The 27,241-nt window shown below is 42.1% G+C and overlaps 1 protein-coding gene across 1 annotated transcript in view; it reads right to left on the bottom strand.

The window, feature by feature from the left end:
- Nucleotides 1-27,241, bottom strand: part of ADAMTSL1 (ADAMTS like 1) — a 434,468-nt gene that overhangs the window by 114,257 nt on the left and 292,970 nt on the right. Inside the window, exon 19 of the mRNA XM_060014779.2 lies at nt 23,905-24,032. Within this exon, the coding sequence (XP_059870762.2) occupies nt 23,905-24,032 (128 nt within the window). The remainder of the gene's footprint in view (nt 1-23,904; nt 24,033-27,241) is intronic.

The raw sequence follows: 27,241 nt of genomic DNA, 5'->3' as shown, positions 1-27,241 counted from the left end.
GAAGATCAGCCTGGATGGAGGGGGAGCTTTGGAGCCTCAGAGGACAGCGAAGCAGCTGGTTTGAGGTAGGCAAAACAGTGACCTGCACAGATGGTCGGTAACACCGCCCTGCGCTCCCCAGTCTCAGACGCTTGTCCACTGGTGCAGGGGGTGCTGGATGCTGGAGTTTGGGCTTTGGAGGTCGGATTCAGGGAGAGGACTGGGGTTGGCTGCACCAAGACAGCCTGAAGAGGCTGGAATGTGGCAACTGAGGGCATACTTGGAAGAAGGCTTGGCCCACCAGGGAGGCAAGGCACCATTGTTGGGGGGGCACAGGAGGAAAGGGGCGGGACCACCATAGGAGCTTCTTTCTCTGTGCACACTCTCAGGCAACAGGACGCAGTCTACATGACGTCTGGGGGCAGGCATGAGATGCTATTGCTATCTTGGGCTCCAGAGGCGGGCATGGGCCGCCACCACCGCTAAGAGTCCCAGGAGTGTGTGCACTGCTGCTGCTGCTGCTACAAGACCCGCGAGCAGGTGCCAAGTGCTGCCTCTGCTGTCCCAGGAGTGTGCGGGGCACTGCTGCCACTATGAGACCCACAAGTAAGTGCCAAGTGCTGGCCCTGCTGTCCAAGGGGTGCTTGAGCTGCTGCCGCCACTCTGACACCCACGAGCAGGTGCCAATCTCTGCCCATGCCATCCGGGAAGAGCACATGGGCTACGAGCAGATGGTGATCGCTGCCCCTGCTGCCACTGCCAACAGACCCAGGAGCAGGTGCCAACAGCTACCCCAGCTGTCCCAGGGGTGCGCGGGCTGCCAGTGGCAGGAGACCCATGAGCGGGCACTGATCGCCGCCCCCACCATCTGAGCGCGCACAGGTGGCTGCACCTGTATGCCCCATATCAAGGGGATAACAGCCAGCACATGCTGAAGAAAGAGGCACCAAGCATCCAAACTAAAAGTGGCCCCTCAAATCTGGACAAGATGGCGGAGTAGAAGGAATTGAGCTCACCCTCTCTCACGAAAACACCAAAATCACAACTAACTGCTGAACAACCACTGACAAAAAAGATTGGAACCTACCAAAAAAGATATTTTACATCCAAAGACAAAGTTGAAGCCACAAAGAGATGGTAGGAGGGGCACTTTCATGATATCATCAAATCCCATATGCTGGGGTGGGGGAGGCAACCCACAAAATGGAAAATAATTACATTGCAGAGGTTCTCCCCCATGAGTGAGAGTTCTGAGCTCCACATCAAGCTCCCCAGCCTGAGGGTATGGCATCAGGAGGAAGAGCCTTAAAGCATTTGGCTTTGAAGGCCAGTGGGGCTTGACTGCAGGAGCTCCACAGGAGAGGGGGAAAGACAGACTCCACTCTTGGAGGGCACACGTAAGATTTCACGTGCACTGGGACCCAGCACAAAGCAGTGACTCCATAGGAGCCTGGGTTAAACCTACCGGGGGTCTTGGAGGGTCACCTGGGGAGGCAGAGGTCAGCTGTGCCTCACTGTGGGGTCAAAGACACTGGTGGTGGAGGGCCCAGTGAATATTCATTGGTGTGAGCACTCCTGGAGGTCGCCATTTTGGCACGGAGATCTGGCCCCACCCAACAGCCTGCAGGCTCCAGTGCTGGGCTGCCTTAGGCCAAGCAACCAACAAGGTGGGAACACAGCCCCAACCATCAGCAGACAGGGTGCCTAAAGTTGTCCTGAGCCAGAGCCACCTCTAAACACACCCCTTGACGCAACCCTGCCCACCAGAGGGACAAGACCCAGCTCCACCCACCAGTGGGTAGGCACCAGTCCCTCCCACCAGGAAGCCTGCATAAGCCCCTGGACAAATCTCACCTACCAGGGGGCAGAAAACAGAAGCAAGAGGAACTACAACCCTGCAGCCTGCAAAAAGGAGACCACAAAAGCATGAAGTTAGACAAAATGAGATGGCAGAGAAATATGGTCCGGACGAAGGAACCAGATAAAAACCCAGAAGAACAACTAAGTGAAGTGGAGATAGGCAATCTACCTGAAAAAGCATTCAGAGTTATGACAGTAAAGATGATCCAAGATCTTGAGAAATGAATGGAGGCACAGACTGAGAAGATATAAGATATGTTCAGCAAAGAGCTAGAAGACTTAAAGAACAAACAGAGATGAACAATACAATGACTGAAATGAAAAGTACAATAGAAGGAATCAATAGCAGAATAAATGAGGCAGAACAAATAAGTGACCTGGAAGACAGAGTGGTGGAAATCACTGCCATGGAACAGAATAAAGAAAAAAGAATGAAAGAAATAAGGACAGTCTCAGGGACCACAGACACAACACTAAATGCAACAATGTTCACATTATAGCGGTCCCAAAAAGAGAAGACAGAGAAAGGGCCTGAGAAAATATTTGAAGAGATTATAGACAAAAACTTCCCTAACATGGGAAAGGAAACACACAAGTCCGGGAAGAACAGAGAATCCCACACAGGATAAACCCAAGGAGGAACACACCAAGACACATATTAACCAAACTAACAAAAATTAAAGAATGAGAAAATATTAAAAGCAACAAGGGAAAAGCAACAAATAGCATACAAGGGAATCCCCATAAGGACATCAGCTGATTTTTCAGTAGAAATTCTGCAGGCCAGAAAGGAGTGGCACCATATATTTAAAGTGATGAAAGGGGAGAACCTACAACCAAGAGTATTCTACCCTGCAAGGATCTTATTCAGATTCGATGGAGAAATGAAATGCATTACAGACAAGCAAAAGCTAAGAGAACTCAGGACCACCAGACCAGCTTTACAACAAATGCTAAAGGAACTTCTCTAAGCAGAAAAGAAAAGGACACAACTAGAAACAAGAAAATTATGAAGGGGAAAGCTCACCAGTAAAGGCAAATATACAGTAGAGGTAGGAAATCATTTACACACAAATATGATATCAGAACCAGCAATTGTGAGAAGAGGAAAGTACAAACACAGGATATTGGAAATGCGTTTTAAATTAAGAGACCAGTAACTTAAAACAATCTTGTATAAATATAGACTGCTATATCAAAACCTCATGGTAGACACAAACCAAAAATCTACAATAGATACACAGAAAAAAGAGAAAAACAATCCAAATAAAACACTAAAGATAGTCACCAAATCACAAGAGAAGAGAACCAAAGAGGAAGGGAAGAAAAAAGACCTGCAAAAACAAAACCAAAACAATTACCATAATGGCAATATGAACATACATATTGATAATTACCTTAAATGTAGATGGATTAAATGTTCCAACCGAAAGACACAGACTGGCTGAATGGTTACAAAAATAATATCCACATACGTGTTGTCTACAAGAGAGCCACTTCAGATCTAGGGACACATACAGACTGAAAGTGAGGGAATGGAAAAAGTTATTCCATGCAAATGGAAATCAAATGAAAGCAGGAGTAGCAATACTCATACCAGGCAAAATAGACTTTAAAATAAAGACTGTTACAAGAGACAAAAAAGGAGAAATGTCTTTTTGGATTCACCTTCTAAAGTAATAAAAATAAAAGCAAAAATAAACAAATGGGACCTAATTAAACTTAAAAGCTTTTGCAAAGCAAAGGAAACCATAAACAAAATGAAAAGACAACCGAGAATGGGAAAAAAATCAATATCTGCAAATGATGCAACCGACAAGTGATTAATCTCTAAAATATACAAACAGCTCATGCAGCTCTATATCAAAAAAAATAACCCCATCAAAAAATGGGTAGAAGATATAAATAGACATTTTTCCAAAGAACACATAGAAACGGCCCAAAAGCTTATGAAAAGATGCTCAACATCACTAATTATCACAAAAATTCAAATCAAAACTACAATGAGGTATCACCTCACACCAGTCAGAATGGTCATCATCAAAAAGTCTACAAACACTAAATGCTGGAGAGGGTGTAGAGAAAAGGAAATCTTCCTACAAGCTGGTGGGAATGTAAATTGGTATAGCTGCTACAGAGAACAATATGGAGGTTCCTAAAAAACTAAAAACAGAACTACCATATGATCCAGCAATCCCACTCCTGGGCATGTTATCGGGAGAAAACCATAATTTGAAAAGATACATGCACCCCAATGCTCAGTGCAGCATTATTTTCATTAGCCAAAACATGGAAGCAACCTAAATGTCCATCAACAGAGGAATGGATAAAGAAGACATGGCTGCTGGAGGAACCAAGATGGCGGAGTAGAAGGACATGCTCTCACTCCCTCTTGTGAGAACACCAGAATCACAACTAGCTGCTGGACAATCATCGACAGGAAGACACTGGAACTCACCAAAAAAGGTACCCCACATCCAAAGACAAAGGAGAAGCCACAATGAGACAGTAGGAGGAGTGCAATCACAGTAAAATCAAATCCCATAACTGCTGGTTCGGTGATACACAGACTGGAGAACACTTATACCACAGAAGTCCACCCACTGGAGTGAAGGTTATGAGCCCCACGTCAGGCTTCCCAACCTGGGGGTCTGGCAACGCGAGGAGGAATTCCTAGAGAATCAGACTTTGAAGGCAAGTGGGATTTGATTGCAGGACTTCAACAGGACTGGGGGAAACAGAGAATCCACCCTTGGAGAGCACACACAAAGTAGTGTGTGCAGCGGGACGCAGGAGAAGGAGCAGTGACCCCAGGGGAGACTGAACCAGACCTGCCTGCTAGTGTTGGAGGGTCTCGTACAGAGGCAGGGGTGGGTGGCTGTGGCTCACTGTGGGGACAAGGACACTGGCAGCAGAAGTTCTGGGAAGTACTGACTGGCATGAGCCCTCCCAGGGTCTGTCATTAGCCCCACCAAAGAGCCCAGGTAGGCTCCAGTCTTGGGTTGCCTCAGGCCAAACAACCAACAGGGAGGGTACCCAGCCCCACCCAAGCGGATTCAACTTTTACTGAGCTCTGCCCACCAGAGCAACAGTCAGCTCTACCCACCACCAGTCCCTCCCATCAGGAAACTTGCACAAGCCTCTTAGTTAGCCTCATCCACCAGAGGGCAGACAGCAGAAGCAAGAAGAACTACAATCCTGAAGCCTGTGGAACAAAAACCACATTCACAGAAAGATAAACAAGATGAAAAGGCAGAGAGCTATGTACCAGATGAAGACACAAGATAAAACCCCAGAAAAACAGTTAAATGAAGTGGAGACAGGCAACCTTCCAGAAAAAGAATTCAGAAAAATGATAGTGAAGATGATCCAGGACCTCAGAAAAAGAATGGAGGCAAAGATCGAGAAGATGCAAGAAATGTTTAACAAAGACTTAGAAGAATTAAAGAACAAACAAAGAGAGACAAACAATACAATAACTGAAATGAAAAATACCCAGAAGGAATCAATAGCAGAATAACTGAGGCAGAAGAACAGATAAGTGACCTGGAAGACAGAATGGTGGAATTCACTGCTGCAGAACAGAATAAAGAAAAAAGAATGAAAAGAAATGAAGACAGCCTAAGAGACCCCTGGGACAACATTAAACACACCAACATTTGCATTATAGGGATCCCAGAAGGAGAAGAGAGAGAGAGAGAGGACCTGAGAAAATATTTGAAGAGATTATAGTTGAAAACTTCCCTAACATGGGAAAGGAAATAGCCACCCAAGTCCGGGAAGTGCAGAGAGTCCCAGGCAGGATAAACCCAAGGAGAAGCATGCCAAGACACATAGTAATCAAATGGCAAAAATTAAAGACAAAGAAAATTTATTGAAAGCAGCAAGGGAAAAACAACAAATAACATACAAGGGAACTCCCATAAGGTTAACAGCTGATTTCTCAGCAGAAACTCTACAATCCAGAGGGAGTGGCATGATATACTTAAAGTGATGAAAGGGAAGAAACTACAACCAAGATTACTCTATCTGGCAAGGATCTCATTGAGATTCCATGGAGAAATCAAAAGCTTTACAGCCAAGCAAAAGCTAAGAGAATGCAGCACCACCAAACCAGCTCTACAACAAATGCTAAAGGAACTGCTCTAAGTGGTAAACACACGAGAAGAAAAGGACCTACAAAAACAAACCCAAAACAATTAAGAAAATGGTCATAGGAACATACATATCGATAACTACCTTAAACATGAATGGATAAAATGCTCCAACCAAAAGACACAGGCTTGCTGAATGGATACAAAAACAAGACCCATATATATGCTGTCTACAAGAGACCCACTTCAGACCTAGGCACACATACAGACTAAAAGTGAGGGGATGGAAAAAGATATTCCATGCAAATGGAAATCAAAAGAAAGCTGGAGTAGCAATACACATATCAGATAAAATAGACTTTAAAATAAAGACTATTACAAGAGGCAAAGAAGGACACTACATAATGATCAAGGGATCAATCCAAGAAGAAGATATAACAATTATAAATATATATGCACCCAACATAGGAGCACCTCAATACATAAGGCAACTGCTAACAATTATAAAAGAGGAAATGGACAGTAACACAATAATAGTGGGGGACTTTAACACCTCACTTACACCAATGGACAGATCATCCAAAATGAAAACAAATGAGGAAACAGAAACTTTAAATGACACAATAGACCAGATAGATTTAATTGATATTTATAGGACATTCCATCCAAAAACAGCAGATTACACTTTCTTCTCAAGTGTGCATGGAACATTCTCCAGGATAGATCACATCTTGGGTCACAAATCAAACCTCAGTAAATTTAGGAAAACCGAAATCATATCAAGCATCTTTTCTGACCACAACGCTATGAGATTAGAAATGAATTACAGGGAAAAAAACATAAGGAAAACACGAACACATGGAGGCTAAACAATACGTTACTAAATAACCAAAAGATCACTGAAGAAATCAAAAAATACCTAGAGACAAATGACAATGAAAACACGACGATCCAAAATCTATGGGGGATCCCGAGGATGGCAGAAGAGTAAGACACGGAGATCACCTTCCTCCCCACAGATACATCAGAAATACAACTAGGTGTGGAACTGCTCCTATAGAACACCTACTGAACGCTGGCAGAAGACCTCAGACCTCCCAAAAGGCAAGAAACTCCCCACGTACCTGGCTACGGCAAAAGAAAAAAGAAAAAAACCGAGACAAAAGAATAGGGAAGGGACCTGCACCAGTGAGAGGGAGCTGTGAAGGAGGACAGGTGTCCACACACTAGGAAGCCCCTTCGCAGGTGGAGACTACAGGTGGCGGAGGGGGAAAGCTTCTAGCCATGGAGGAGAGTGCAGCAACAGGGGTGCGGAGGGCCAAGCGGAGAGATTCCCGCACAGAGGATCGGTGCCGACCAGCACTCACCAGCCCAAGGGGCTTGTCTGCTCACCCGCCGGGGCAGGCGGTGGCTGGGAGCTGCGGCTCGGGCTTCGGAGCTTAGATCCCAGGGAGAGGACTGGGGTTGGCGGGTGAACACAGCCTGAAGGGATTAGGGCGCCATGGCCAGCCGGGAGGGAGTCCGGGAAAAGTCTGGAGCTGCCGAAGAGACAAGAGACTTTTTCTTGCCTCTTTGTTTCCTGGTGCGCGAGGAGAGGGGATTAAGAGCACCACTTAAAGGAGCTCCAAAGACAGGCGCGAGCCACGGCTATCAGCGCTGACCCCAGAGACGGGCATGGGACGCTAAGGCCACTGCTGTAGCCACCAAGAAGCCTGTGTGCGAGCACAGGTCACTATGCCCACCTACCCTCCTGGGAGCCTGTGCAGCCCGCCACTGCCAGGGTCCCGTGATCCAGGGACAACTTCCCCAGGAGAACGCACGGCAGGCCTCAGGCTGTTGCAACGTCACAATGGCCTCATATCCCACAGGTTCACCCCACATCCGCAGCCCTCCTTCCCCCCGGCCTGAGTGAGCCAGCGCCCCCAAATCAGCTGCTCCTTTAACCCCATCCTGTCTGAGTGAAGAACAGACACCCTCAGGCAACCTACATGCAGAGGCGGGGCCAAATCCAAAGCTGAACCCTGGGACTGTGCGAACAGAGAAGAGAAAGGGAAATTTCTCCCAGCAGCCTCAGGAGCAGCGGATTAAAGCTCCACAATCAACTTGATGTACCCTGCATCAGTGGAATACCTGAATAGACAACGAATCATCCCAAATTGAGGAGGTGGACTTTGGGAGCAAAGATATACATATATTTCCCCCTTTTTCTCTTTTTGTGAGTGTGTATATGTATGCTTCTGTGTGGGATTTTGTCCGTATAGCTTTGCTTTTACCATTTGTCCTAGGGTTCTGTCCGACCATTTTTTTTTTCACTGTTCAAAATTTTTTCTTAATAATTATTTTTTTATTTTAACAACTTTATCTTATTTTATTTTACTTTATTTTATGTTATCCTCTTTCTATTTTTTTTCCCTTTTATTCTGAGCCCTGTGGATGAAAGGCTCTTGGTGCTGCAGCCAGGAGTCAGTGCTGTGCCTCTGAGGTGGGAGAGCCAACGTCTAGACACTGGTGCACAAGAGACCTCCCAGCTCCATGTAATATCAAACAGCGAAAATCTCCCAGAGATCTCCATCTCAATGCCAAGACCCAGCTTCACTCAACGATCAGCAAGATACAGTGCTGGACAACCTATGCCAAAAACTAGAAAGACAGGAACACAACCACATCCATTAGCAGAGAGGCTGCCTAAAATCATAAAGCCACAGACACCCCAAAACACACGACCAGACGTGGACCTGCCCACCAGAAAGGCAAGATCCAGCCTCATCCAACAGAACACAGGCACTAGCCCCCTCCACCAGGAAGCCTATACAACCCACTGAAGCAACTTTAAACACTGGGGACAGACAACAAAAACAACGGGAACTACGAACCTGCAGCCTGTGAAAAGGAGACCCCAAACACAGTAAGTTAAGCAAAATGAGAAGACAGAAAAACACACAGCGGATGAAAGAGCAAGGTAAAAACCCACCAGACCTAACAAATGAAGAGGAAACAGGCAGTCTACCTGAAAAAGAATTCAGAATAATGATAGTAAAGATGATCCAAAATCTTGGAAATAGAATAGAGAAAATACAAGAAATGTTTAACAAGGACCTAGAAGAACTAAAGAGCAAACAAACAATGATGAAAAACACAATAAATGAAATTAAAAATTCTCTAGAAGGGATCAATAGCAGAATAACTGATGCAGAAGAACGGATAAGTGATCGGGAAGATAAAATAGTGGAAATAACTACTGCAGAGCAGAATAAAGAAAAAAGAATGAAAAGAACTGAGGACAGTCTCAGAGACCTCTGGGACAACATTAAATGCACCCACATTTGAATTATAGGGATCCCAGAAGAAGAAGAGAAAAAGAAAGGGTCTGAGAAAATATTTGAAGAGATTATAGTTGAAAACTTCCCTAATATGGGAAAGGAAATAGTTAATCAAGTCCAGGAAACACAGAGAGTCCCATACAGGATAAATCCAAGGAGAAACATGTCAAGACACATATTAATCAAACTATCAAAAATTAAATACAAAGAAAACATATTAAGAGCAGCAAGGGAAAAACAACAAATAACACACAAGGGAATCCCCATAAGGTTAACAGCTAATCTCTCAGCAGAAACTCTGTAAGCCAGAAAGGACTGACAGGACATATTTAAAGTGATGAAGGAGAAAAACCTACAACCAAGATTATTCTAGCTGCAAGGATCTCATTCAGATTTGATGGAGAAATTAAAACCTTTAGAGACAAGCAAAAGCTAAGAGAATTCAGCACCATCAAACAAGCTTTACAAGAAATGCTAAAGGAACTTCTCTAGGCAGGAAACACAAGAGAAGGAAAAGACCTACAATAACAAACCCAAAACAATTAAGAAAAGGGGAATAGGAATATACATATCGATATTACCTTAAATGTAAATGGATTAAATGCTCCACCCAAAAGACATAGACTGGCTGAATGGATACAAAAACAAGAGCTGTATATATGCTGTCTACAAGAGACCCACTTCAGACCTAGGCACACATACAGACTAAAAGTGAGGGGATAGAAAAAAATATTCCATGCAAATGGAAATCAAAAGAAAGCTGGACTGGCAATTCTCATATCTGAAAAAATAGACTTTAAAATAAAGACTATTACAAGAGGCAAAGAAGGACACTATATAATGATCAAGGGATCAATCCAAGAAGAAGATATAACAATTGTAAATATTTATGCACCCAGTATAGATGCAAATCAGTACATGAGGAAAATACTAACAGCCATAAAGGGAGAAATCGATAGTAACACAATCGTAGTAGGGGACTTTAACACCCCACTTTCACCAATGGACAGATCATCCAAAATGAAAATAAATAAGGAAACACAAGCTTTAAATGATACATTAAACAAGATGGACTTAACTGATATATATAGGACATTCCATCCAAAAACAACAGAATACACTTTCTTCTCAAGTGCTCATGGAACATTCTCCAGGATAGATCATATCTTGTGTCACAAATCAAGCCTTGGTAAATTTAAGAAAATTTAAATCATATCAAATATCTTTTCCAACCACAACGCTATGAGACTAGATATCAATTACAGGAAAAAAATCTGTAAAAAAATACAATCACGTGGAGGCTAAACAATACACTACTTAATAACCAAGAGATCACTGGAGAAATCAAAGAGGAATTCCAAAAATACCTAGAAACAAATGACAATGAAAAGACGATGACCAAAAACCTATGGGATGCAGCAAAGGCAGTTCTAAGAGGGAAGTTTATAGCAATACAATCCTACCTTAAGAAACAGAATACATCTCAAATAAACAACATAACCTTGCACCTAAAGCAATTAGAGAAAGAAGAACAAAAAAACTCCAAAGTTAGCAGAAGGAAAGAAATCATAAAGATCAGATCAGAAATAAATGAAAAAGAAATGAAGGAAACGATAGCAAAGATCAATAAAACTAAAAGCTGGTTCTTGATAAGATAAACAAAATTGATAAACCATTAGCCAGACTCATCCAGAAAAAAAGGGAGAAGACTCAAATCAATAGAATTAGAAATGAAAAAGGAGAAGTAACAACTGACACTGCAGAAATACAAAGGATCATGAGACATTACTACAAGCAACTCTATGCCAATGAAATGGACAACCTGGAAGAAATAGACAAATTCTTAGAAATGCACAACATTCCGAGACTGAACTAGGAAGAAATAGAATATATGAACAGACCAATCACAAGCACTGAAATTGAAACTGTTATTAAAAATCTTCCAACAAACAAGAGCCCAGGACCAGATGGCTTCATAGGCAAATTCTATCAAACATTTAGAGAAGAGCTAACACCCATCTTTCTCAAACTCCTCCAAAAAATTTCAGAGGAAGGAACACTCCCAAACTCATTCTATTAGGCCACCATCACCCTGATACCAAAACCAGACAAAGATACTACAAAAAATGAAAACTACAGGCCAATATCACTGATGAACATAGATGCAAAAATCCTCAACAAAATACTAGCAAACAGAATCCAACAGCACATTAAAAGGATCATACACCATGATCAAGTGGGGTTTATTCCAGGAATGCAAGGAATCTTCAACATATGCAAAGCAATCAATGTGATACACCATATTAATAAATTGAAGGAGAAAAACCACAAGATCATCTCAATCGATGCAGAGGAAGCTTTCGACAAAATTCAACACTCATTTATGATAAAAACTCTGAAGATAGTAGGCATAGAGGTAACTTTTGTCAACATAATAAAGGCCATATATGACAAACCCACAGCCAACATCATTCTCAATGGTGAAAAACTGAAAGCATTTCCTCTAAGATCAGGAACAAGACAAGGATATCCACTCACACCACTATTATTCAACATAGTTTTGGAAGTTTTAGCCACGGTAATCAGAGAAGAAAAAGAAATAAAAGGAATCCAAATTGGAAAAGAAGTAAAACTGTCACCGTTTGCAGATGACATGATACTATACATAGAGAATCCTAAAGATGCCACCAGAAAACTACTAGAGGTAATCAATGAATTTGGTAAAGTAGCAGGATACACAATTAATGCACAGAAATCTCTGGCATTCCTATACACTAATGATGAAAAATCTGAAAGTGAAATTAAGAAAACACTCCCATTTACCATTGCAACAAAAAGAATAAAATACCTAGGAAGAAACCCACCTAGGCAGACAAAAGGCCTGTATGCAGAAAACTATAAGACACTGATGAAGGAAATTAAAAATGATACCAACAAATGGAGAGATATACCATAGTCTTGGATTGGAAGAATCAATATTGTGAAAACTACTCTACTACCCAAAGCAATCTACAGATTCAATGCAATCCCTATGAAACTACCAATGGTATTTTTTACGGAACTAGAACAAAAAATCTTAAAATTTGTATGGGAACACAAAAGACCCCAAATAGCCTAAGCAATCTTGAGAAAGAAAAATGGAGATGGAAGAATCAGGCGCCCTGACTTCAGACTATACTAAAAAGCAACAGTAATCAAAACAGTATGGTAGTGGCACAAAAACAGAAATATAGATCAATGGAACAGGATAGAAAGCCCAGAGATAAACCCACGCACATATGGTCACCTTATCTTTGAAAAAGGAGGCAAGAATATACAGTGGAGAAAAGACAGTCTCTTCAATAAGTGGTGCTAGGAAAACTGGACAGCTACATGTAAAAGAATGAAATTAGAACACTCCCTAACACCATACACAAAAATAAACTCAAGATGGATTACAGACCTAAATGTAAGGCCAGACACTATCAGACTAATGGAGGAAAACATAGGCAGAACATTCTATGACATAAATCACAGCAAGATCCTTTTTGACCCACCTCCTACAGGAATGGAAATAAAAATAAAAATAAACAAATGGGACCGAACGAAACTTCAAAGCTTTTGCACAGCAAAGGAAACCATAAACAAGACCAAAAGACAACCGTCAGAATGGGAGAAAATATTTGCAAATGAAGCAACTGACCAAGGATTAATCTCCAAGATTTACGAGCAACTCATGCAGCTCAATATCAAAAAAACAAACAACCCAATCCAAAAATGGGCAGAAGACCTAAATAGACATTTCTCCAAAAAAGATATACAGATTGCCAACAAACACATGAAAGAATGCTCAACATCATTAATCATTAGAGAAGTAGAAATCAAATCTACAATGAGATATCATCTCACAATGGTCAGAATGGTCATCATCAAAAAATCTACAAACAATAAATGCGGGAGACGTTGTGGAGAAAAGGGAACCCTCTTGCAATGTTGGTGGGAATGTAAATTGATACAGCCACTATGGAGAACTGTATGGAGGTTCCTTAAAAAACTAAAAATAGAATTACCATATGATCCAGCAATACCACTACTGGGCATATACCCAGAGAAAACCATAATTCAAAAAGACGCATGCACCCCAATGTTCATTGCAGCACTATTTACAATAGCCAGGTCATGGAAGGAACCTAAATGCCCATCGACAGACGAATGGATAAAGAAGATGTGGTACATATATACAATGGAATATTACTCAGCCATAAAAAGGAATGAAATTGGGCCATTTGTTGAGATGTGGATGGATGTAGAGATTGTCATACAGAGTGAAGTAAGTCAGAAAGAGAAAAACAAATATCGTATATTAACACATGTATGTGGAACCTAGAGAAATGGTACAGATGGACCAGTTTGCAGGTCAGAAGTTGAGACACAGATATAGAGAACAAACATATGGACACCAAGTGGGGGAAAGCCATGGGGGGATGGGGATGGTGGTGTGATGAATTGGGTGATTGGGATTGACAAGTATACACTGATGTGTATAAAACTGATGACTAATAAGAACCTTCTGTATAAAAAAATAAAATAAAATTCAAAAATTAAAAAAAAAGAAGACGTACATATATACAATGGAATATTACTCAGCCATAAAAAAACAATGAAATAATGCCATTTACAGTAACATGATTGACCTAGAGATTATCATACTAAGTGAAGTGAGACAGATAAAGACAAATATCATCATATGATATCAGTTGCATATGGAATCTTAAAAAAAAAAGATACAAATGAACTTACTTACAAAACAGAAGCAGACCACAGACTACAAAAACAAACTTATGGGTATCAAAGGGGAAACATGAAGTGGGGGAAGCATAAATTAGGTGTTTGGGATTAACATACACACACTATTATATATAAAATAGATAATCAACAAGGACCTATTATATATCACTGGGAACTCTACTCAATATTCTGTAATAACCTGCATGGGAAAAGAATTTGAAAAAGAATGGATATATGTATATGTATAACTGAATCACTTTGTGGTACACCAGAAACTAACACAATATTGTAAATAACTATACTCTAATATAAGATAAATTAAATTAAAAAAATTTAAAGAATAGATGAAAAACTGGATTATACAAAAATTTAAAAAATAGAGGAAAAACTGGATTATATAAAAATAGAGGAAAAACTGGATTATACTTTATAAAAACTGGATCATACTTCAGAGGCTCACTGTTGAGTGAGAGGCAGTCTATTCTAGGAAGTGTGCATGTGCATTCACTCCCAAGGAGAACGAGAAGACTTGTTGAAGGTGACGGGGTAACTGGGCAATTTTGGAAACCACGACTGCAGGAGGCAGGTTTGGAGATGACCCAAGCACTCCGGGGAGGATGCAAAAATGGCAAATAGACCTGAGATTATGATTGTAGCGACTGACAGAGTCTTCCTGGAGTACTGCTCAGTTATGGATTCTGGGTTACGTTCAGGAGGACTGAGCAGCAAAAGTGCATGATAAGCGATGATGCCTGCAGGGGTCATGAGCATGAGAATGGTGCCTGCATGGCAGGTGTTCAGACTCCATCCCTCAATAGCTGAGTGGCCTTAGGCAAGTTATTTGGTCTCCCTGTGCCTTGGTTTTCTACTTCTACGGTTGCTGAGAGCAATAAGCACATTAATGCTTGTAAAACTGTATGAATGATTCCTTAGCACAGCATGAAGTTTGAATAAATGTTAGCTATCATCAGCATTATCCTTGCTATGATACATGGAGAAAATGCTCTGAGGAGCAGCGTTGGGAACTTCTGATAAACCAAGAAAACACAAAGAAAGGACAAGTTTAAAGAAAGAAAGAGGAAAAAACAGGAAAGAGGAGAGAGAACAAATCTTTTAGTGAGAAGGAACTCAAGTGCTTCTATTTTGAAGAACTGTGAGGGTTTCAGGCTAAACAAAGAAGAAATTATTTAAATACTCCAGCTTCTCCTGAAACTGGTATCAGTCTCCGGACAGACAGAGCTTCAAGTCACACCAAGGCTGGTCTTGTTGGAGTCCCCAGAAAGTATCTACTTCCAGAGAAGTTGTGAAACAACGCATGCCAGGCTGACTTGCAGGTGCCCCCATGACTCTGTTCAAGAAAACTGTAGTGAGATCCACAGGAGACCCAAATCTTAATTCAAGAGAAAAGTGAATAAGATAGTGACGCCCACTAATTAAAATATTTGAGTATACAGCAATAAGGTGTTATAAATTTCACATCTTTTCACCACCTAAAACTAGGCAAATTGTACTTAATCCAGATTTAATCCATGGATAATGCCTTGTAATCAGTGAGAATATGAAAGCAACACCTTAAGAAATGCTAGCCTCTGCTTACACTGCAATTATCATAGGTCTCTCAGAAGGGCCACCGGAGTGAAATCTGTGAAAACCCCCTGAAATGAGAATTCCCAGTTGACAAACTGAAGAACTCATGAGTCAAATGAAGTTTAAGGAACCACAATCAGTATGAACCTATGAAAACTTGTCTTATGAACCTATGAAAACTTTTCTAAAAATACAACAACATCTTGTACATTTGAAATCAGTAATGACGGGTCCTGACTATTAATGGCCAGTTACTATCCCTTGCTGGCCAGAAACTTTTCAGGATGTGGCTACCTGGCAATTTCAACAAGAGTTGCTTTGTTACGGATAATAGTCATATTAAAATGCATGATATTTTCTTTAGCCTGGTTCTCCTTCCAAGTGCCTTTCACATTTTATAGCTCAGGAATTTTTAACTCCTTCCTGTCCTGCTGTCTCTCTTGCAAGGTCTCCTTCACTCCCACTTCCTGGCTCCTGAGTCAGTGTTTGACCTTTTAGTCAACTCTACACCCTTTCTCCTCACCAGTCCTCTGATACCTTTCCCCGTCATCTGTGATTTTTCCTAGGTTTTATTGCAAAAGCTGTCCTTCTTTGCCATCTAGTCTTCTAGTCTCCCAAAGATAAAGGAAGTAAATTATAGAATTTGCAAATGTTAGAATTTCAAGTAAAGGGAGTTTAGAGCTGGTAGTGGTGGGTGGAGATTGCTGTAGTTTATTTGTATGTAAGAGATTCATAGAACTTTTAGATCTAAAAAAAGACCCAAGTCTGCATCTATTTAAAACCCCTCTGTTTACAATAAGGACACAAGTTTATAGTTCTAAATCTGCTCTAAGTTTTGTAATGAGGCAAATCCTTTCCCTAAAATCTTTCTTACCTATTCTATTGTTACAGTAAGTTTCCTTTTTAGGAGTAGTAAAAAAATAAATATTTCTCTCCCATCCAAATCATTACATGGTTTTAGTGTAATCTAATAAAATAAATTAGTACACTTTAGTAACACTCTTGACTATACTGGGCAATGAGGTGTAATATATGAGCAGAGAATATAGAAAATGGATGATTTAACCAGAGGGCACTGGTGGCCTCCAGGCCATGTGCAGACCACTGACATGTTTGGTCTGGAAAGAATTTTTTAAAAATTTGATTTAGTTGGGCTCAGTAAAAAAGTGGAGAGATTAAAAACAGAAGGTGTGTGTGTGTGTGTGCGTGCATGTGCGTGTGTGTGCACACGTGTGTGTGTGTGTGTGCAGGCGTGTGTGTGTTTTGGTTTGGCTTATATGCAAAAATTGGAAGGTCTACCAACATTAGATTTGTGTTTTCCTTTGACGTTAGTAAGATGAAAATGAGGTGTGCCCTTCAGACAGGGTGTGGTAGGCAGAATAATGTGCCGCCCCCGCCCTCCACAAAGCTGTCCACATTCTAATCCTTGGAATCTGTGACTATGTTATATTACATGACAAAAGGGAATTAAAGTTGCAATTTCCTGCAGTTAAGGTTGCTAATGAACTGACTTTACCTTAGGGAGATTATCCTAGATTACTTAGGTGGGCCAGTCTAATCACTTGAGCTCTTAAAATTGAAAGAGGGAGACTGAAGAGTTTGTCAGAGAGAGGCAACATGAGAAAGACTCAACCCCCAACTGCTAGCTTTGAAGATGGAGGAAGAGGGCCAAGGGCTAAGGAATGCAGCAGCCTCTAGAACCTGGGAATGACACTCAGTTAAAACAGGCACCATAGTTGTAGGTCACAATGACCTAAATTCTGCCAACAATCCAAATGAACAGGGAAAGCATTTTCTCCTGGAGTTTACAGAAAGGAGTGTACCCTGCGGACACCTTGATTTTACCCTGGTGAGACTGTACTGGACTTCTGACCTACAGAACTGTAAGATAATATATTTGTGTTGTTTTAGGACTCTAAGCTTGTGGTAATTTGTTAGGGCAGCAATAAAAAAAGAATACACAGGCCATATACACTGTCTTTATCACCAAAGTTACTATTCCAACAAAGAAGATATAAGAACAACTAATAAGCACGTGAAAACATCGTGAGTCACTAGGGAAATGGAAATTAAAATCGCAATGAATTATCACTTTACATCCATGAGGATGGCTGCAATTCAAAAAATAGACAGTAACAAGCATTGGTGAGGATGTGGAGAAACTGGAATCCTCATACACTGCTGATGGAAATATAAAATGGGGCAGGTACTTTGGAACATAGTTGACAGTTTCTTAAAAAGTTAAACATACACGTGCCACACAATCGAGCAATTCTACTTTGAGGTAGATATACCCAAGAGAAACGAAAACATGTCCACACAAAAACCTGCACATGAATGGCCACTGCAGCATTACTCATGACAGCCAAAAACTGGAAACAACCCAAGTGTCCATCAACTGACAAATGGAAGATGTGGTATATTCCTACCATGGAATATTATTCCACCATGAAAAGGAATGCAGCATACGTGCCACAAAATGTGTGAATCTGAACATATGATGCTAAGTCAGTAACAAAGCACCATGCGTTACTCTATTTATTTGAAGTGTCTAGAATAGGCAGATCTATGAAGACAGAGTATATTAGTAGTTACCTAGGGCTGGAGGAAATGGGGGCGTTGGGGAATGATGGCTAAGAGGTGTGGAGTTTATTTGGGGATAATGAAAATGTTCTAAAATTGAGTGTGGTGATGGAGGCACAACTCTGTACTAAAAGCCACTGAATTGTATACTTTAAATGGTTGACTTGTATAGTGTATGAATTATACCTCCATGGAGTTTTTCAGCAAACAATAACCTTGGTTTGCTGTGATGGTTACACAACTTAAAATATTTGCTAAAATATCACTGAATTGAACACTTACAATGGGTGAATATTTTGGGATGTAAACTATACCTCAATAAAGCTGATAAAACAGTTTTAACCAAATTTAACCTTTTCTTGATGAGTCAGGGTCCACACTGTGACTACTAATTAATTACCTTGCGCGAAAAAGTGAGAAGAACTTGGTATTTCTCCCCCTTTGTGATTCTGTTTAGTTGGTGTGCCTTTGGTATCAATATTGCAGGGCCCTTAGGATCTAAGGAAGTGGGTAGGGCTTAGACTGCCCTTTCTTGCACGTCCCCGGGCTGCATGGCTTCCTTCTCCTCCCTTGGTTCAATCACCATTCCCTGAAGATATTTTTGCCAATGCCAGCGTGTCAGGTTACTCAGGTTACTGCCATTACCTCTTCTGATCATTCGATTGAAGTTGACAACTCCCCAGGTCACAGCAAGTGGTGCTGACCTAACTTCTTCTGCGTGTTCCACTGCAGAGTCCTAGACGAGAGACCCCCATACCCAGTACAGCTGCATGATGTTGCAGCCTCTCCTAGAAACAACTAAGGATATGGTACCCGCTGCATGTCCAACCACCCATCCTTCCTTCATTCCACTGGACAGATGCGGGAATTGCTTTTTCAGGACGTGAGCTGGGTTAGCCTAGATCATTTGCGCTTCCTTGTTTGTTTCCTCTAGTCTACTGGGGAGCGGAGTAAGTTGGATTCTCCTGCTATACTCTCATGCATTTTACCTGAATTCTCTAAAAGCTAGGCCTCTGCAGTGGGCATGCTACACATCTATACATATTGAGGAAAACGTAAGGAACCTGGTTACCTGGTATTGTATTAGATAATGAAGTCCCTTGATGGCAGCTTGAATCAGTCAGTGGCCATTACCCTGTTGCTCAGAGCACCACTGGGAAGTCAGCGAAACTTGTGTGCCTTTCCCTCTGATCTAGTTAGTACACTGGGGCAAACCTTCCTTTGTCGGTCTTTCCTTTGTCGGTCTTTCCTCTTGGTGACAAACCCTTCTCTGAGGCTCCCTCTCTATGAAGCAAAATCCTCCTCTGCTTAACAGTGGCTGGATGAAAAATTCAGAAATGCCAATTTGAAATGACTTACGTTATGAAGAGCTTACAAAACTGCTTGTCTTTTATTGCAGTTACTAAATCATGAGGAGGGGGCCGAGAAAGAAGAATTAAAAAAAAACAACAACTGCCTTTTATTTTTATTTTCCCAGTGAGGTTTCTGTGATCTCTTTATTAGACACAATATGTGTCAGCTATTCAACTCATAAGAACGCAGAAAAACATGCCAGGAAAGGAGGAATATTTTCTGTCTCTCTTTTCCTGTGAAAACTTTGGATGAGCTCATCTGTGTTCTCTCCTTTCAATGAAAGATACACTCATCCCTCAGCCCCCATCTTCTTCTCATTTTCCACTGATGATGTCAAGCAGGCCTTACAGTATCTCTTTTGTGATCTTATAAAATCAATGACAACCAAAAACATTTCCCTTATGGCTATGACCTCATCAATGGCTTACACCTGGACAAGCCTCATCTGCATTGGTAAGTAAAGCTCCCCTCCACTGATCCAGACTGAAGCAATTTACCAGGAAACTACTGCTTTCCTTCAAAACGCTGCCTACGCCATTCAGATCTGGAAGCCTTCTGAGCAACTCTGGCTGAGTGCTGAATCTGACTAGTCAAGACGGCTCTCCAATCTTAGTGCCTGTCTTTGCACACACCAGAAACTCTTCTTTACCTGTGTTTATACACGCACACAAAGTAATCAGTTCTTCAACATGTTAGGCATGTGACATTTTGGTGACATTCTTATACTCCTCCCTAGCCCCTGCTACCCTCCCCTCTCATTTACCTTCTGAGCAGTGAAACAGGCATCCAATTAAGTCAGTTTAGGACAGAAGGGAATTTTGTGCCACTGGGTCTACATGGCTGTGAGTTTCCGGAACCAGGGAAGTAGGTAGGGAAACATTGCCATCTCCATGCTGAGACATACTCGCAAAGTACTCTCAAACCTTTGGGACTTAAAAGATAAAAGCAACACATACTGATGAGTTTGGAGAGAAGCAAAGGGCTCTAAAGAAAATATCTTACAGGCCCAAACAGGGCAGAGCAAGGAAGGTTTGGTGTGTCTAAAACTAAATGCTGTTTCTATGTTTAAGCAAAAACTGTGTAGAGAGTACCAATGGACCCACAATGAACCTAAGAAGCAGAATGGACAACACGCTCAACTCAGAGGATGGGGCAACTCAACAGGAGAGGTCCAATTATGGGCCAGGGAGGGTTCACCAGACCTCCCTTCCTCTGGCTCACGTGAAATGTTCCTCGTGTAGCCACCTCCCTTGCTCTGGACCCAGGCACTCCAACCGCTTTTCAGATAGCTAATTCAGCTTCCCCCTTGACATTGAGATGCTGAGACATTACAGTGAGGTGCTCTACAAAGGGTCTGTGAGCATTCCGGTCTCGGAAAAGGAGTTTCCCCTACCGTAAAAATAACCTGGCTTTTGTTTTATCCTCACAATAATAATAAGAGCTAACGAGTATTGAGCGCTTGCTACATGCTAGGCATACTTATAAGCATTTTACATGATGAAGGCATTTAATCTCCACAAGAACCTTCTGAGTCAAACACTATTATTATCACCATATGACAAATAAAGAAACTGAGTCAGAGAGTGTAAAGAAGCTGCTCAGGGTTATGTAGCTTGGATGTGACAGAGTCAGGCTTCAAATCCAGACCACGAGGCTCCAGAGCCTGCAGGCTTAACTGCCATGCCACGCCTGCTCTTGTGAATTACTACGAACAAATTTCCCTGCATCTGGTTGATCCAGGTGCATAGGCGAGGCCAAAATCCACACATTGCTTATAAAATCATGGAGGTACCTGAGTGCTCGAGCCTCAAGAAAACTCTTGTTTTTCCTTTTGGCCTGCATTTATATAGAAGTCAAGGTAAAAAAACCCAGAAAAAACTGTACAATGTCTTTAAAGGCACAGAAGCACTGAGATTTACCACGAGGATTTGATCACAAGTGAGCTGAATCAGCCCCTAAGTCCGCACTTGAAAATTTTCAGTGTGAAGACTTAACAGTGGAAAATACGTGGAAGCAAAGTTGGGCTTATGTTTTATACATTTTAAAATCGTTTTCAGGATGTGTTTCATTTTAGGAGAGCTAGAGAAAGAAAAGGAAACATTTATTGAGTGTGAACTATGTGCCTGGCATTGGGCTGAGGGCTTTTTCACACGTGCAATCTTATTTAACCTCACAACAATCCTGTGAAATAGGATTAATTTCGCTCTTACGGCTGAGAACAAAGACTCTGAGGTTATACACTTTGTTCAAGGTCACACGGTTAATGAACAGTATAACCGGTAATAAGATTTAGAAATGCGCCACATCTATCCCCTGCAAACTGCCGCCCCGCACCCATTTACGTTATATTTAGGTTGCATCTTCTACGCCTATGTGGGGTACCTTTGAAGGAAACTGTAACTGTCTCTGCATTTGAGGTAGTCACGCATGCATCTATTGCCTTCACTAGTCTGTAAGCGTCACGAATCACAGAACTCGGGTCTAACTTGTTGCTCTTCGTCAGTAATGTTTGGCAGAGGGTGTGAGTCACTTAAAACTGTGAGTGCAGACGTTGACAGCAGGCTAGACGATAATCCCAGGTAAAGACACAAATGCAGTCTGAAAGCAGCGTATCCATTTTGGGCCTTACCTTTCAGAGGGACTGTTTGACAGATCTGCTAGCAGACCTGAACAAACCCCACCACTGAAGCCCACGGATGCAGCCTCCTAAGCCCTGGGTGTGGTGTGCGTGAACTACTTCATCACTCAGCTCCTTTTCTCCCTTTCCCCCGGTGCCTCTCTGGCTGCTCTCTTTCTTCCCTGGCTTTGAATATTTTGGCAGCCTCCAATAGCTTCTCTTCAAAGAGCTGAAGACAAGCCTGATGTTACAATTGCTTTGCTTAATTCCAGACAGGTTTCCGTGAATCGTATTAAATTCAGGTGAACAAAGGGTATTTAGTCTGTGACAGAGCTGAACCGTATCTGGATAAATATAAACAAGAGAGTTAATCCTGTAAGAGCCCTACTTGCCAGCAGTTGGAAGGGTGTCAGCAGTGCCCTGGCCAAGGCAGATGGGAGGGGGTAAGGCAGAAGAGAATTAACCAGATGGGTGCCGAGCATCTGGACTCTGTATAATGAAGAGGGGCATGAAGATTGTGACTGGAATACATTAGGAGCAAAGCAAATGTTCTATTCACACACACACACCAAATAGGCATTAATATCAGTCTGTAATCCACCCCAGGGCCCCTTAGCTCGCCTTATTCTTTGTTGACTTTCATCCTCTCTGCAAAGCGTCCCGCTCAAGGTCCCTTCCCAGATCAGCCTTAGGTCATGGGGGAGATATACTGTTGCTAAACAGATATGCAAGGGAGCAGCATGAGTGACTGAAAAACAGTGTGACAACATAATCCCGGAGTGGACGGATGAGGTCAGTGTGGGGTGATGTCGGCTTTTCTAGCATCTACTGAATCATCTGATGGGAGCGGCAATGGAAAAGAATAAATACAAACACATGCAACACACCGCCACAAAGGCTGCGCGGCCCAGATCTGAGGAAAGGGAGCCCGGGTTGGTAGCATCAGTGGGGAGAAGGGGGAACAACGATCTGCGGGTTAGGAGACCTCAGTTCCCTTTTTCCCTGCCACCAGCTGAGCGGCTATGTGACCTCAGGTTGCCTGGCCTCTGAGAACTGAGGGCTCTGGTCTAGCTGGTATCTAAGGTCTCTTTCAGTTTCAAAGGCAAGGATCTGTCCTATGTAAGAGAGGTTTTATAAGGGTACCTTACTACGAGACTGCAACCTTGGGAAGCACGGTACTCTGAATCGCAATTTTCTGAAGTTGCTATGTGTAGAATGGTTTGCCTAACCTCTATGGATAAAGGTGAAGTGTAGGCAGGTGTATTAGACCAAGAGGTTGAAATAAACAGTCACAGAGAAGAACACCTGTGCTCCAACCCACAGCCACAGAATTCCAACTACCCAGGTCTTAAAGTCTTCTTTGCAGCAGGTGGACGGAGGAGAAAAGAAAAGATCATTCAATGATCTTAGGTCCTGATTCACGTTCCCCAACAGGCTACTTACTTGAATACATCTCCTTTGCTCATGTTCGCTCTGCCTGGAGTATTTCCTGCATCTCTGTTTATCAAAATTCTACTCCAAGTCTAAGACCTCTCAGGTAGAGTGAAACTGCACCCTCTTTGGTTATCAGCACTTATTTCATTCTATCTCATATCACACTTTATCTCCATTTGATTACAATTACAGATTACAAACTTCCGGAGGCAGGGTATGGATCTCATTTATGTCTGTGTCCCTGGGCCTGCTTGGCACGTTGCAGGCACCGGTCAACGGTTTCTCAATTGAACAGGGATTTCCACGTTACCTGCTAATGTGACGGCAATGGAGACAGAGTCATATCCCAAAGCATTTGTGGCATTACAAGTGTAGAAACCCACATCAGCTTCCACGGGGGCCAGGATCTGTAAGGAATCATCTGGCTGTAGAAGAATCCTGGAGCAACAGAAAAGAAATGTAGGCCTGGTCAGGTCGGTTGACTCCTTTTTGGCATTGGCTATTGGTAAAGCTGGAAGGAACCTCAGGGGCAGTCACAACCCTGTTTTAACAACAGGCACAAACCAGCCACAGGGATACCCAGGAAACCAGCCTCTCTTGCCACTTCGATGGGTGTGATTCTGTTAGCAAGCCCAGATAAGGAGCTTTTGGATTGCTTATGCAGTTTGTTGATTACGTGGACTAAACGCTAGCAGCTGGAGCAGGCGGCATACGTGTGCTGAATACACATACACACACAGTGGGGGTGAGAGGAGATGCTAGAACGAATGCTGCAGAGGGATTTGGGGAAGGCTTCTTCAGGAAAAGGCAAAGTTATACAGGAGGAGTGGGGCTTGGCTGGATGGTGGAAAGTAGGCAGGGCTTCCAGATACGGAGAAAGGCATCTGTTAAGGCTTGGAGGTGGGAGAGAAGCAGCCAGATTGAATACTGACGAGAGGATCTTGATGCACACGTTAGAAAGACATTGTATGTGTAACTGTATCTCACTTCTATTGCCTTCACAGTCTGTAAATATCACTGGGCACAGAAATTAGACCTTAGTTATTGTTTTATTTCCCACAATGCTTGGCAGAGGGCTCTTTGTAGTGAAGGTGCCAGCAGAATGAAGGTAAAGCCTGCCCTTCGGGGTCATGGTAGAGAAAATTCCAGAATAATCACCACACAGTTCAGATACTTTACCTGAAAAGAATTGTAAGAATCAAATTGTGAGTACCTTCCACAAGCCTCAGAATCCACTCCTCCTCTCTCAGTCTACTATTTGTTTCTTTTCTAGGTTCATGCCATTTCTAAGAACTACCTGTGACGTGATGGCAGGCAAGCAGATTAATGTCTAATGATGACTTGAAGCTTGAATGATGACTTGAATCATCATCCTCATGAGGCTGATGATAACTGGAGTGTGTATGCGGAGGTGGGAAACTAGAAGGGTTGGGGGGAGGACTGGATGGGAACTTGCCGAGATCCAGTGCCAGACCTGGCAGGGCCTTAGGTCAATAAATCATTCAATAGCACAGAAATGATTTAGCGATGGCTTCGGGGTTCCTGCAGTCAGTCCTTTCCATCTTTGTGATTATTTCCACCTCTCTGATTTCCAAAGGCTCCAAGAACTGTTCACCTAATATCATGTTAACATCCACCCAGAGGAAGAAAGCAGGTAAGGGGTCATTTTTCAGGAAAGGGAAAGAACATCATGAAAAGGTCAGGGAACTCACAAGACTTAGTGGTGAAATTAAGACTAGGAATCACATCTCCTGTCCCAGCAGCAGTCTCCCACTATACAATTCTTTTTCTTTACTATGTCTCTTGCTGGGTCCTCTCCAGACTCTATGGTATTTGCAAGTTGGTGTCACCTCTAGTCAGCTCTTAATTATTCTGAGGTGGGTGACCGGTCTGCCAATGAATCAGGCTTCCTCAGCTCTGCTTTTGGCCTTGGATCTGTTGCTTTGCTTTTTCTTACCTCCTCTTGGAGGAAAGGCAGGAGAGAGAAAGAGCAAGGCTTACATCAATCATTCTTCAATTTGGCTACGTATGGGCAGTTCAGATAAAAATAGGGAAGGAAATAGAAAATCTCAGCTAAAGGGAAGTTTCTGGGTGGTTTGTGTTTGATTCAGTGCTGTTCCAGACCATCACCGCTATTACAGGGACAGTCTAGCTTCTGTGGCACTGAACTAGAGCCGAAACTTTGTGGGGGATGACAGAGAGGCTATGAGACATTGTGATAGAGCTCATCCACCCATTCATTCACTCATTCACCCATGTGAGGTGTTTTCTCTCAAAGTCAACAATTACATACTGCTTAGTTTATTTCAAAGAGCTAATGAGAGAAAGATGATTATATAATTTGCTTATCTTTAGTAAGCCATACAATATTTTAAGTAATAATATCACTGTTGTTTTGTAGGAATCTTAATACATGCATCATAGTATCATTGCTAAATCTTTTCAGGTGCTCAGGCTGTTTTAGATTAAAAAAATGAAACATTGACTTAATGATTTAAATCTTTATGATGTCCCAGGAACATGGATGCCTCCAAAAGAATTTCCAAACAGGAATATTGAAAGCAGGCTTCACCAAATTTCATTAGAACTGACAATTTACGATGACGGAACTTAGTGGATCATTAATCAGGTTTACCATCCTCAAAAGGCAGGGATTAAGATTTGCTAAATTCCTAAGTCTGTTGGCATAGTTCCTTCCCTATCAGAGCCCTATCAGAAGGGGTTCTTGAAGGGAACATTTAGAGCACAAGACTAGAAGACAGGTCTTCTGAACTTGACTTTGTTTCTACGTTTTACCATTGGCAAATCCCTTCTTCTTTCTACATTTCAGCTTATCACGTTCTAAACCCCGGTTGAAGTATGTTTTCTTATCCAGCAGAAGGAACAGTTAAAATGAGGTATATAAGGAGGCTGCAGACCACCTTCTGGTATTTCCAGTGACCCTTCTGTTGGTAACGTTGGACACCCTGAATGAAGAATTAAATGTGAGGAAGGACAGGGGATGAAAAGGTTGTGAGGAAGAAAGGGAGAGGGGCTCACGATACTGGCCGATATCCCCCCGCCAGACAGTTTATTAGCTCTCTATGTTCAGATCATATTTTCTTCCTGTAGAACTACTGCACCTGCCTGATCTCATGAAGGGAGTTGTAAATCCCACTCCCACACTGGGCCTGACACATGTAACTTTTTTAAAGTGGTGGTTAGCTTTTATAGCTGCATCAGTTCCTCCAGGCACCGGTGCTCCTGAGTGAGCCTTGATGCTTCCTGCCCGTATGAAGCCTGGAAAAGAATTCCCACAAAGTTGGTGAAGAGAAGGGGGAGCTCCATCACACTGGGCACAAAGCCATGAGGGTCTGAATTAAGATGGGAATAATGGGAATGGAAAAAAAGGAATCTAGATCTCAAAATTTAGCATTCATATATTCTTCCATTCCGTAAAATGTATACAAAGATAAAGAAGCTAAAATATTTGCCTTCATAAAACAGTCTTAAATATTGTCTTGAGAAAAAATCTACATGGGACAAAATCTGAATTTCTCATTTATTGTGTATACTTAGAAATTGTTTCTAGATCTAAAACTGAACTCTTTAGCTCAAAGAGATACATAATTATTTGGTGTGCGAGTAGGGATTTGAAATAGGGTTTC

Source organism: Delphinus delphis, chromosome 6 (genome assembly GCF_949987515.2).
Source record: "Delphinus delphis chromosome 6, mDelDel1.2, whole genome shotgun sequence".
NCBI lineage: Eukaryota > Metazoa > Chordata > Mammalia > Artiodactyla > Delphinidae > Delphinus > Delphinus delphis.
The sequence above is the reverse complement of the archived record's forward strand: the minus strand, read 5'-3'. Positions and strand labels throughout refer to the sequence as shown.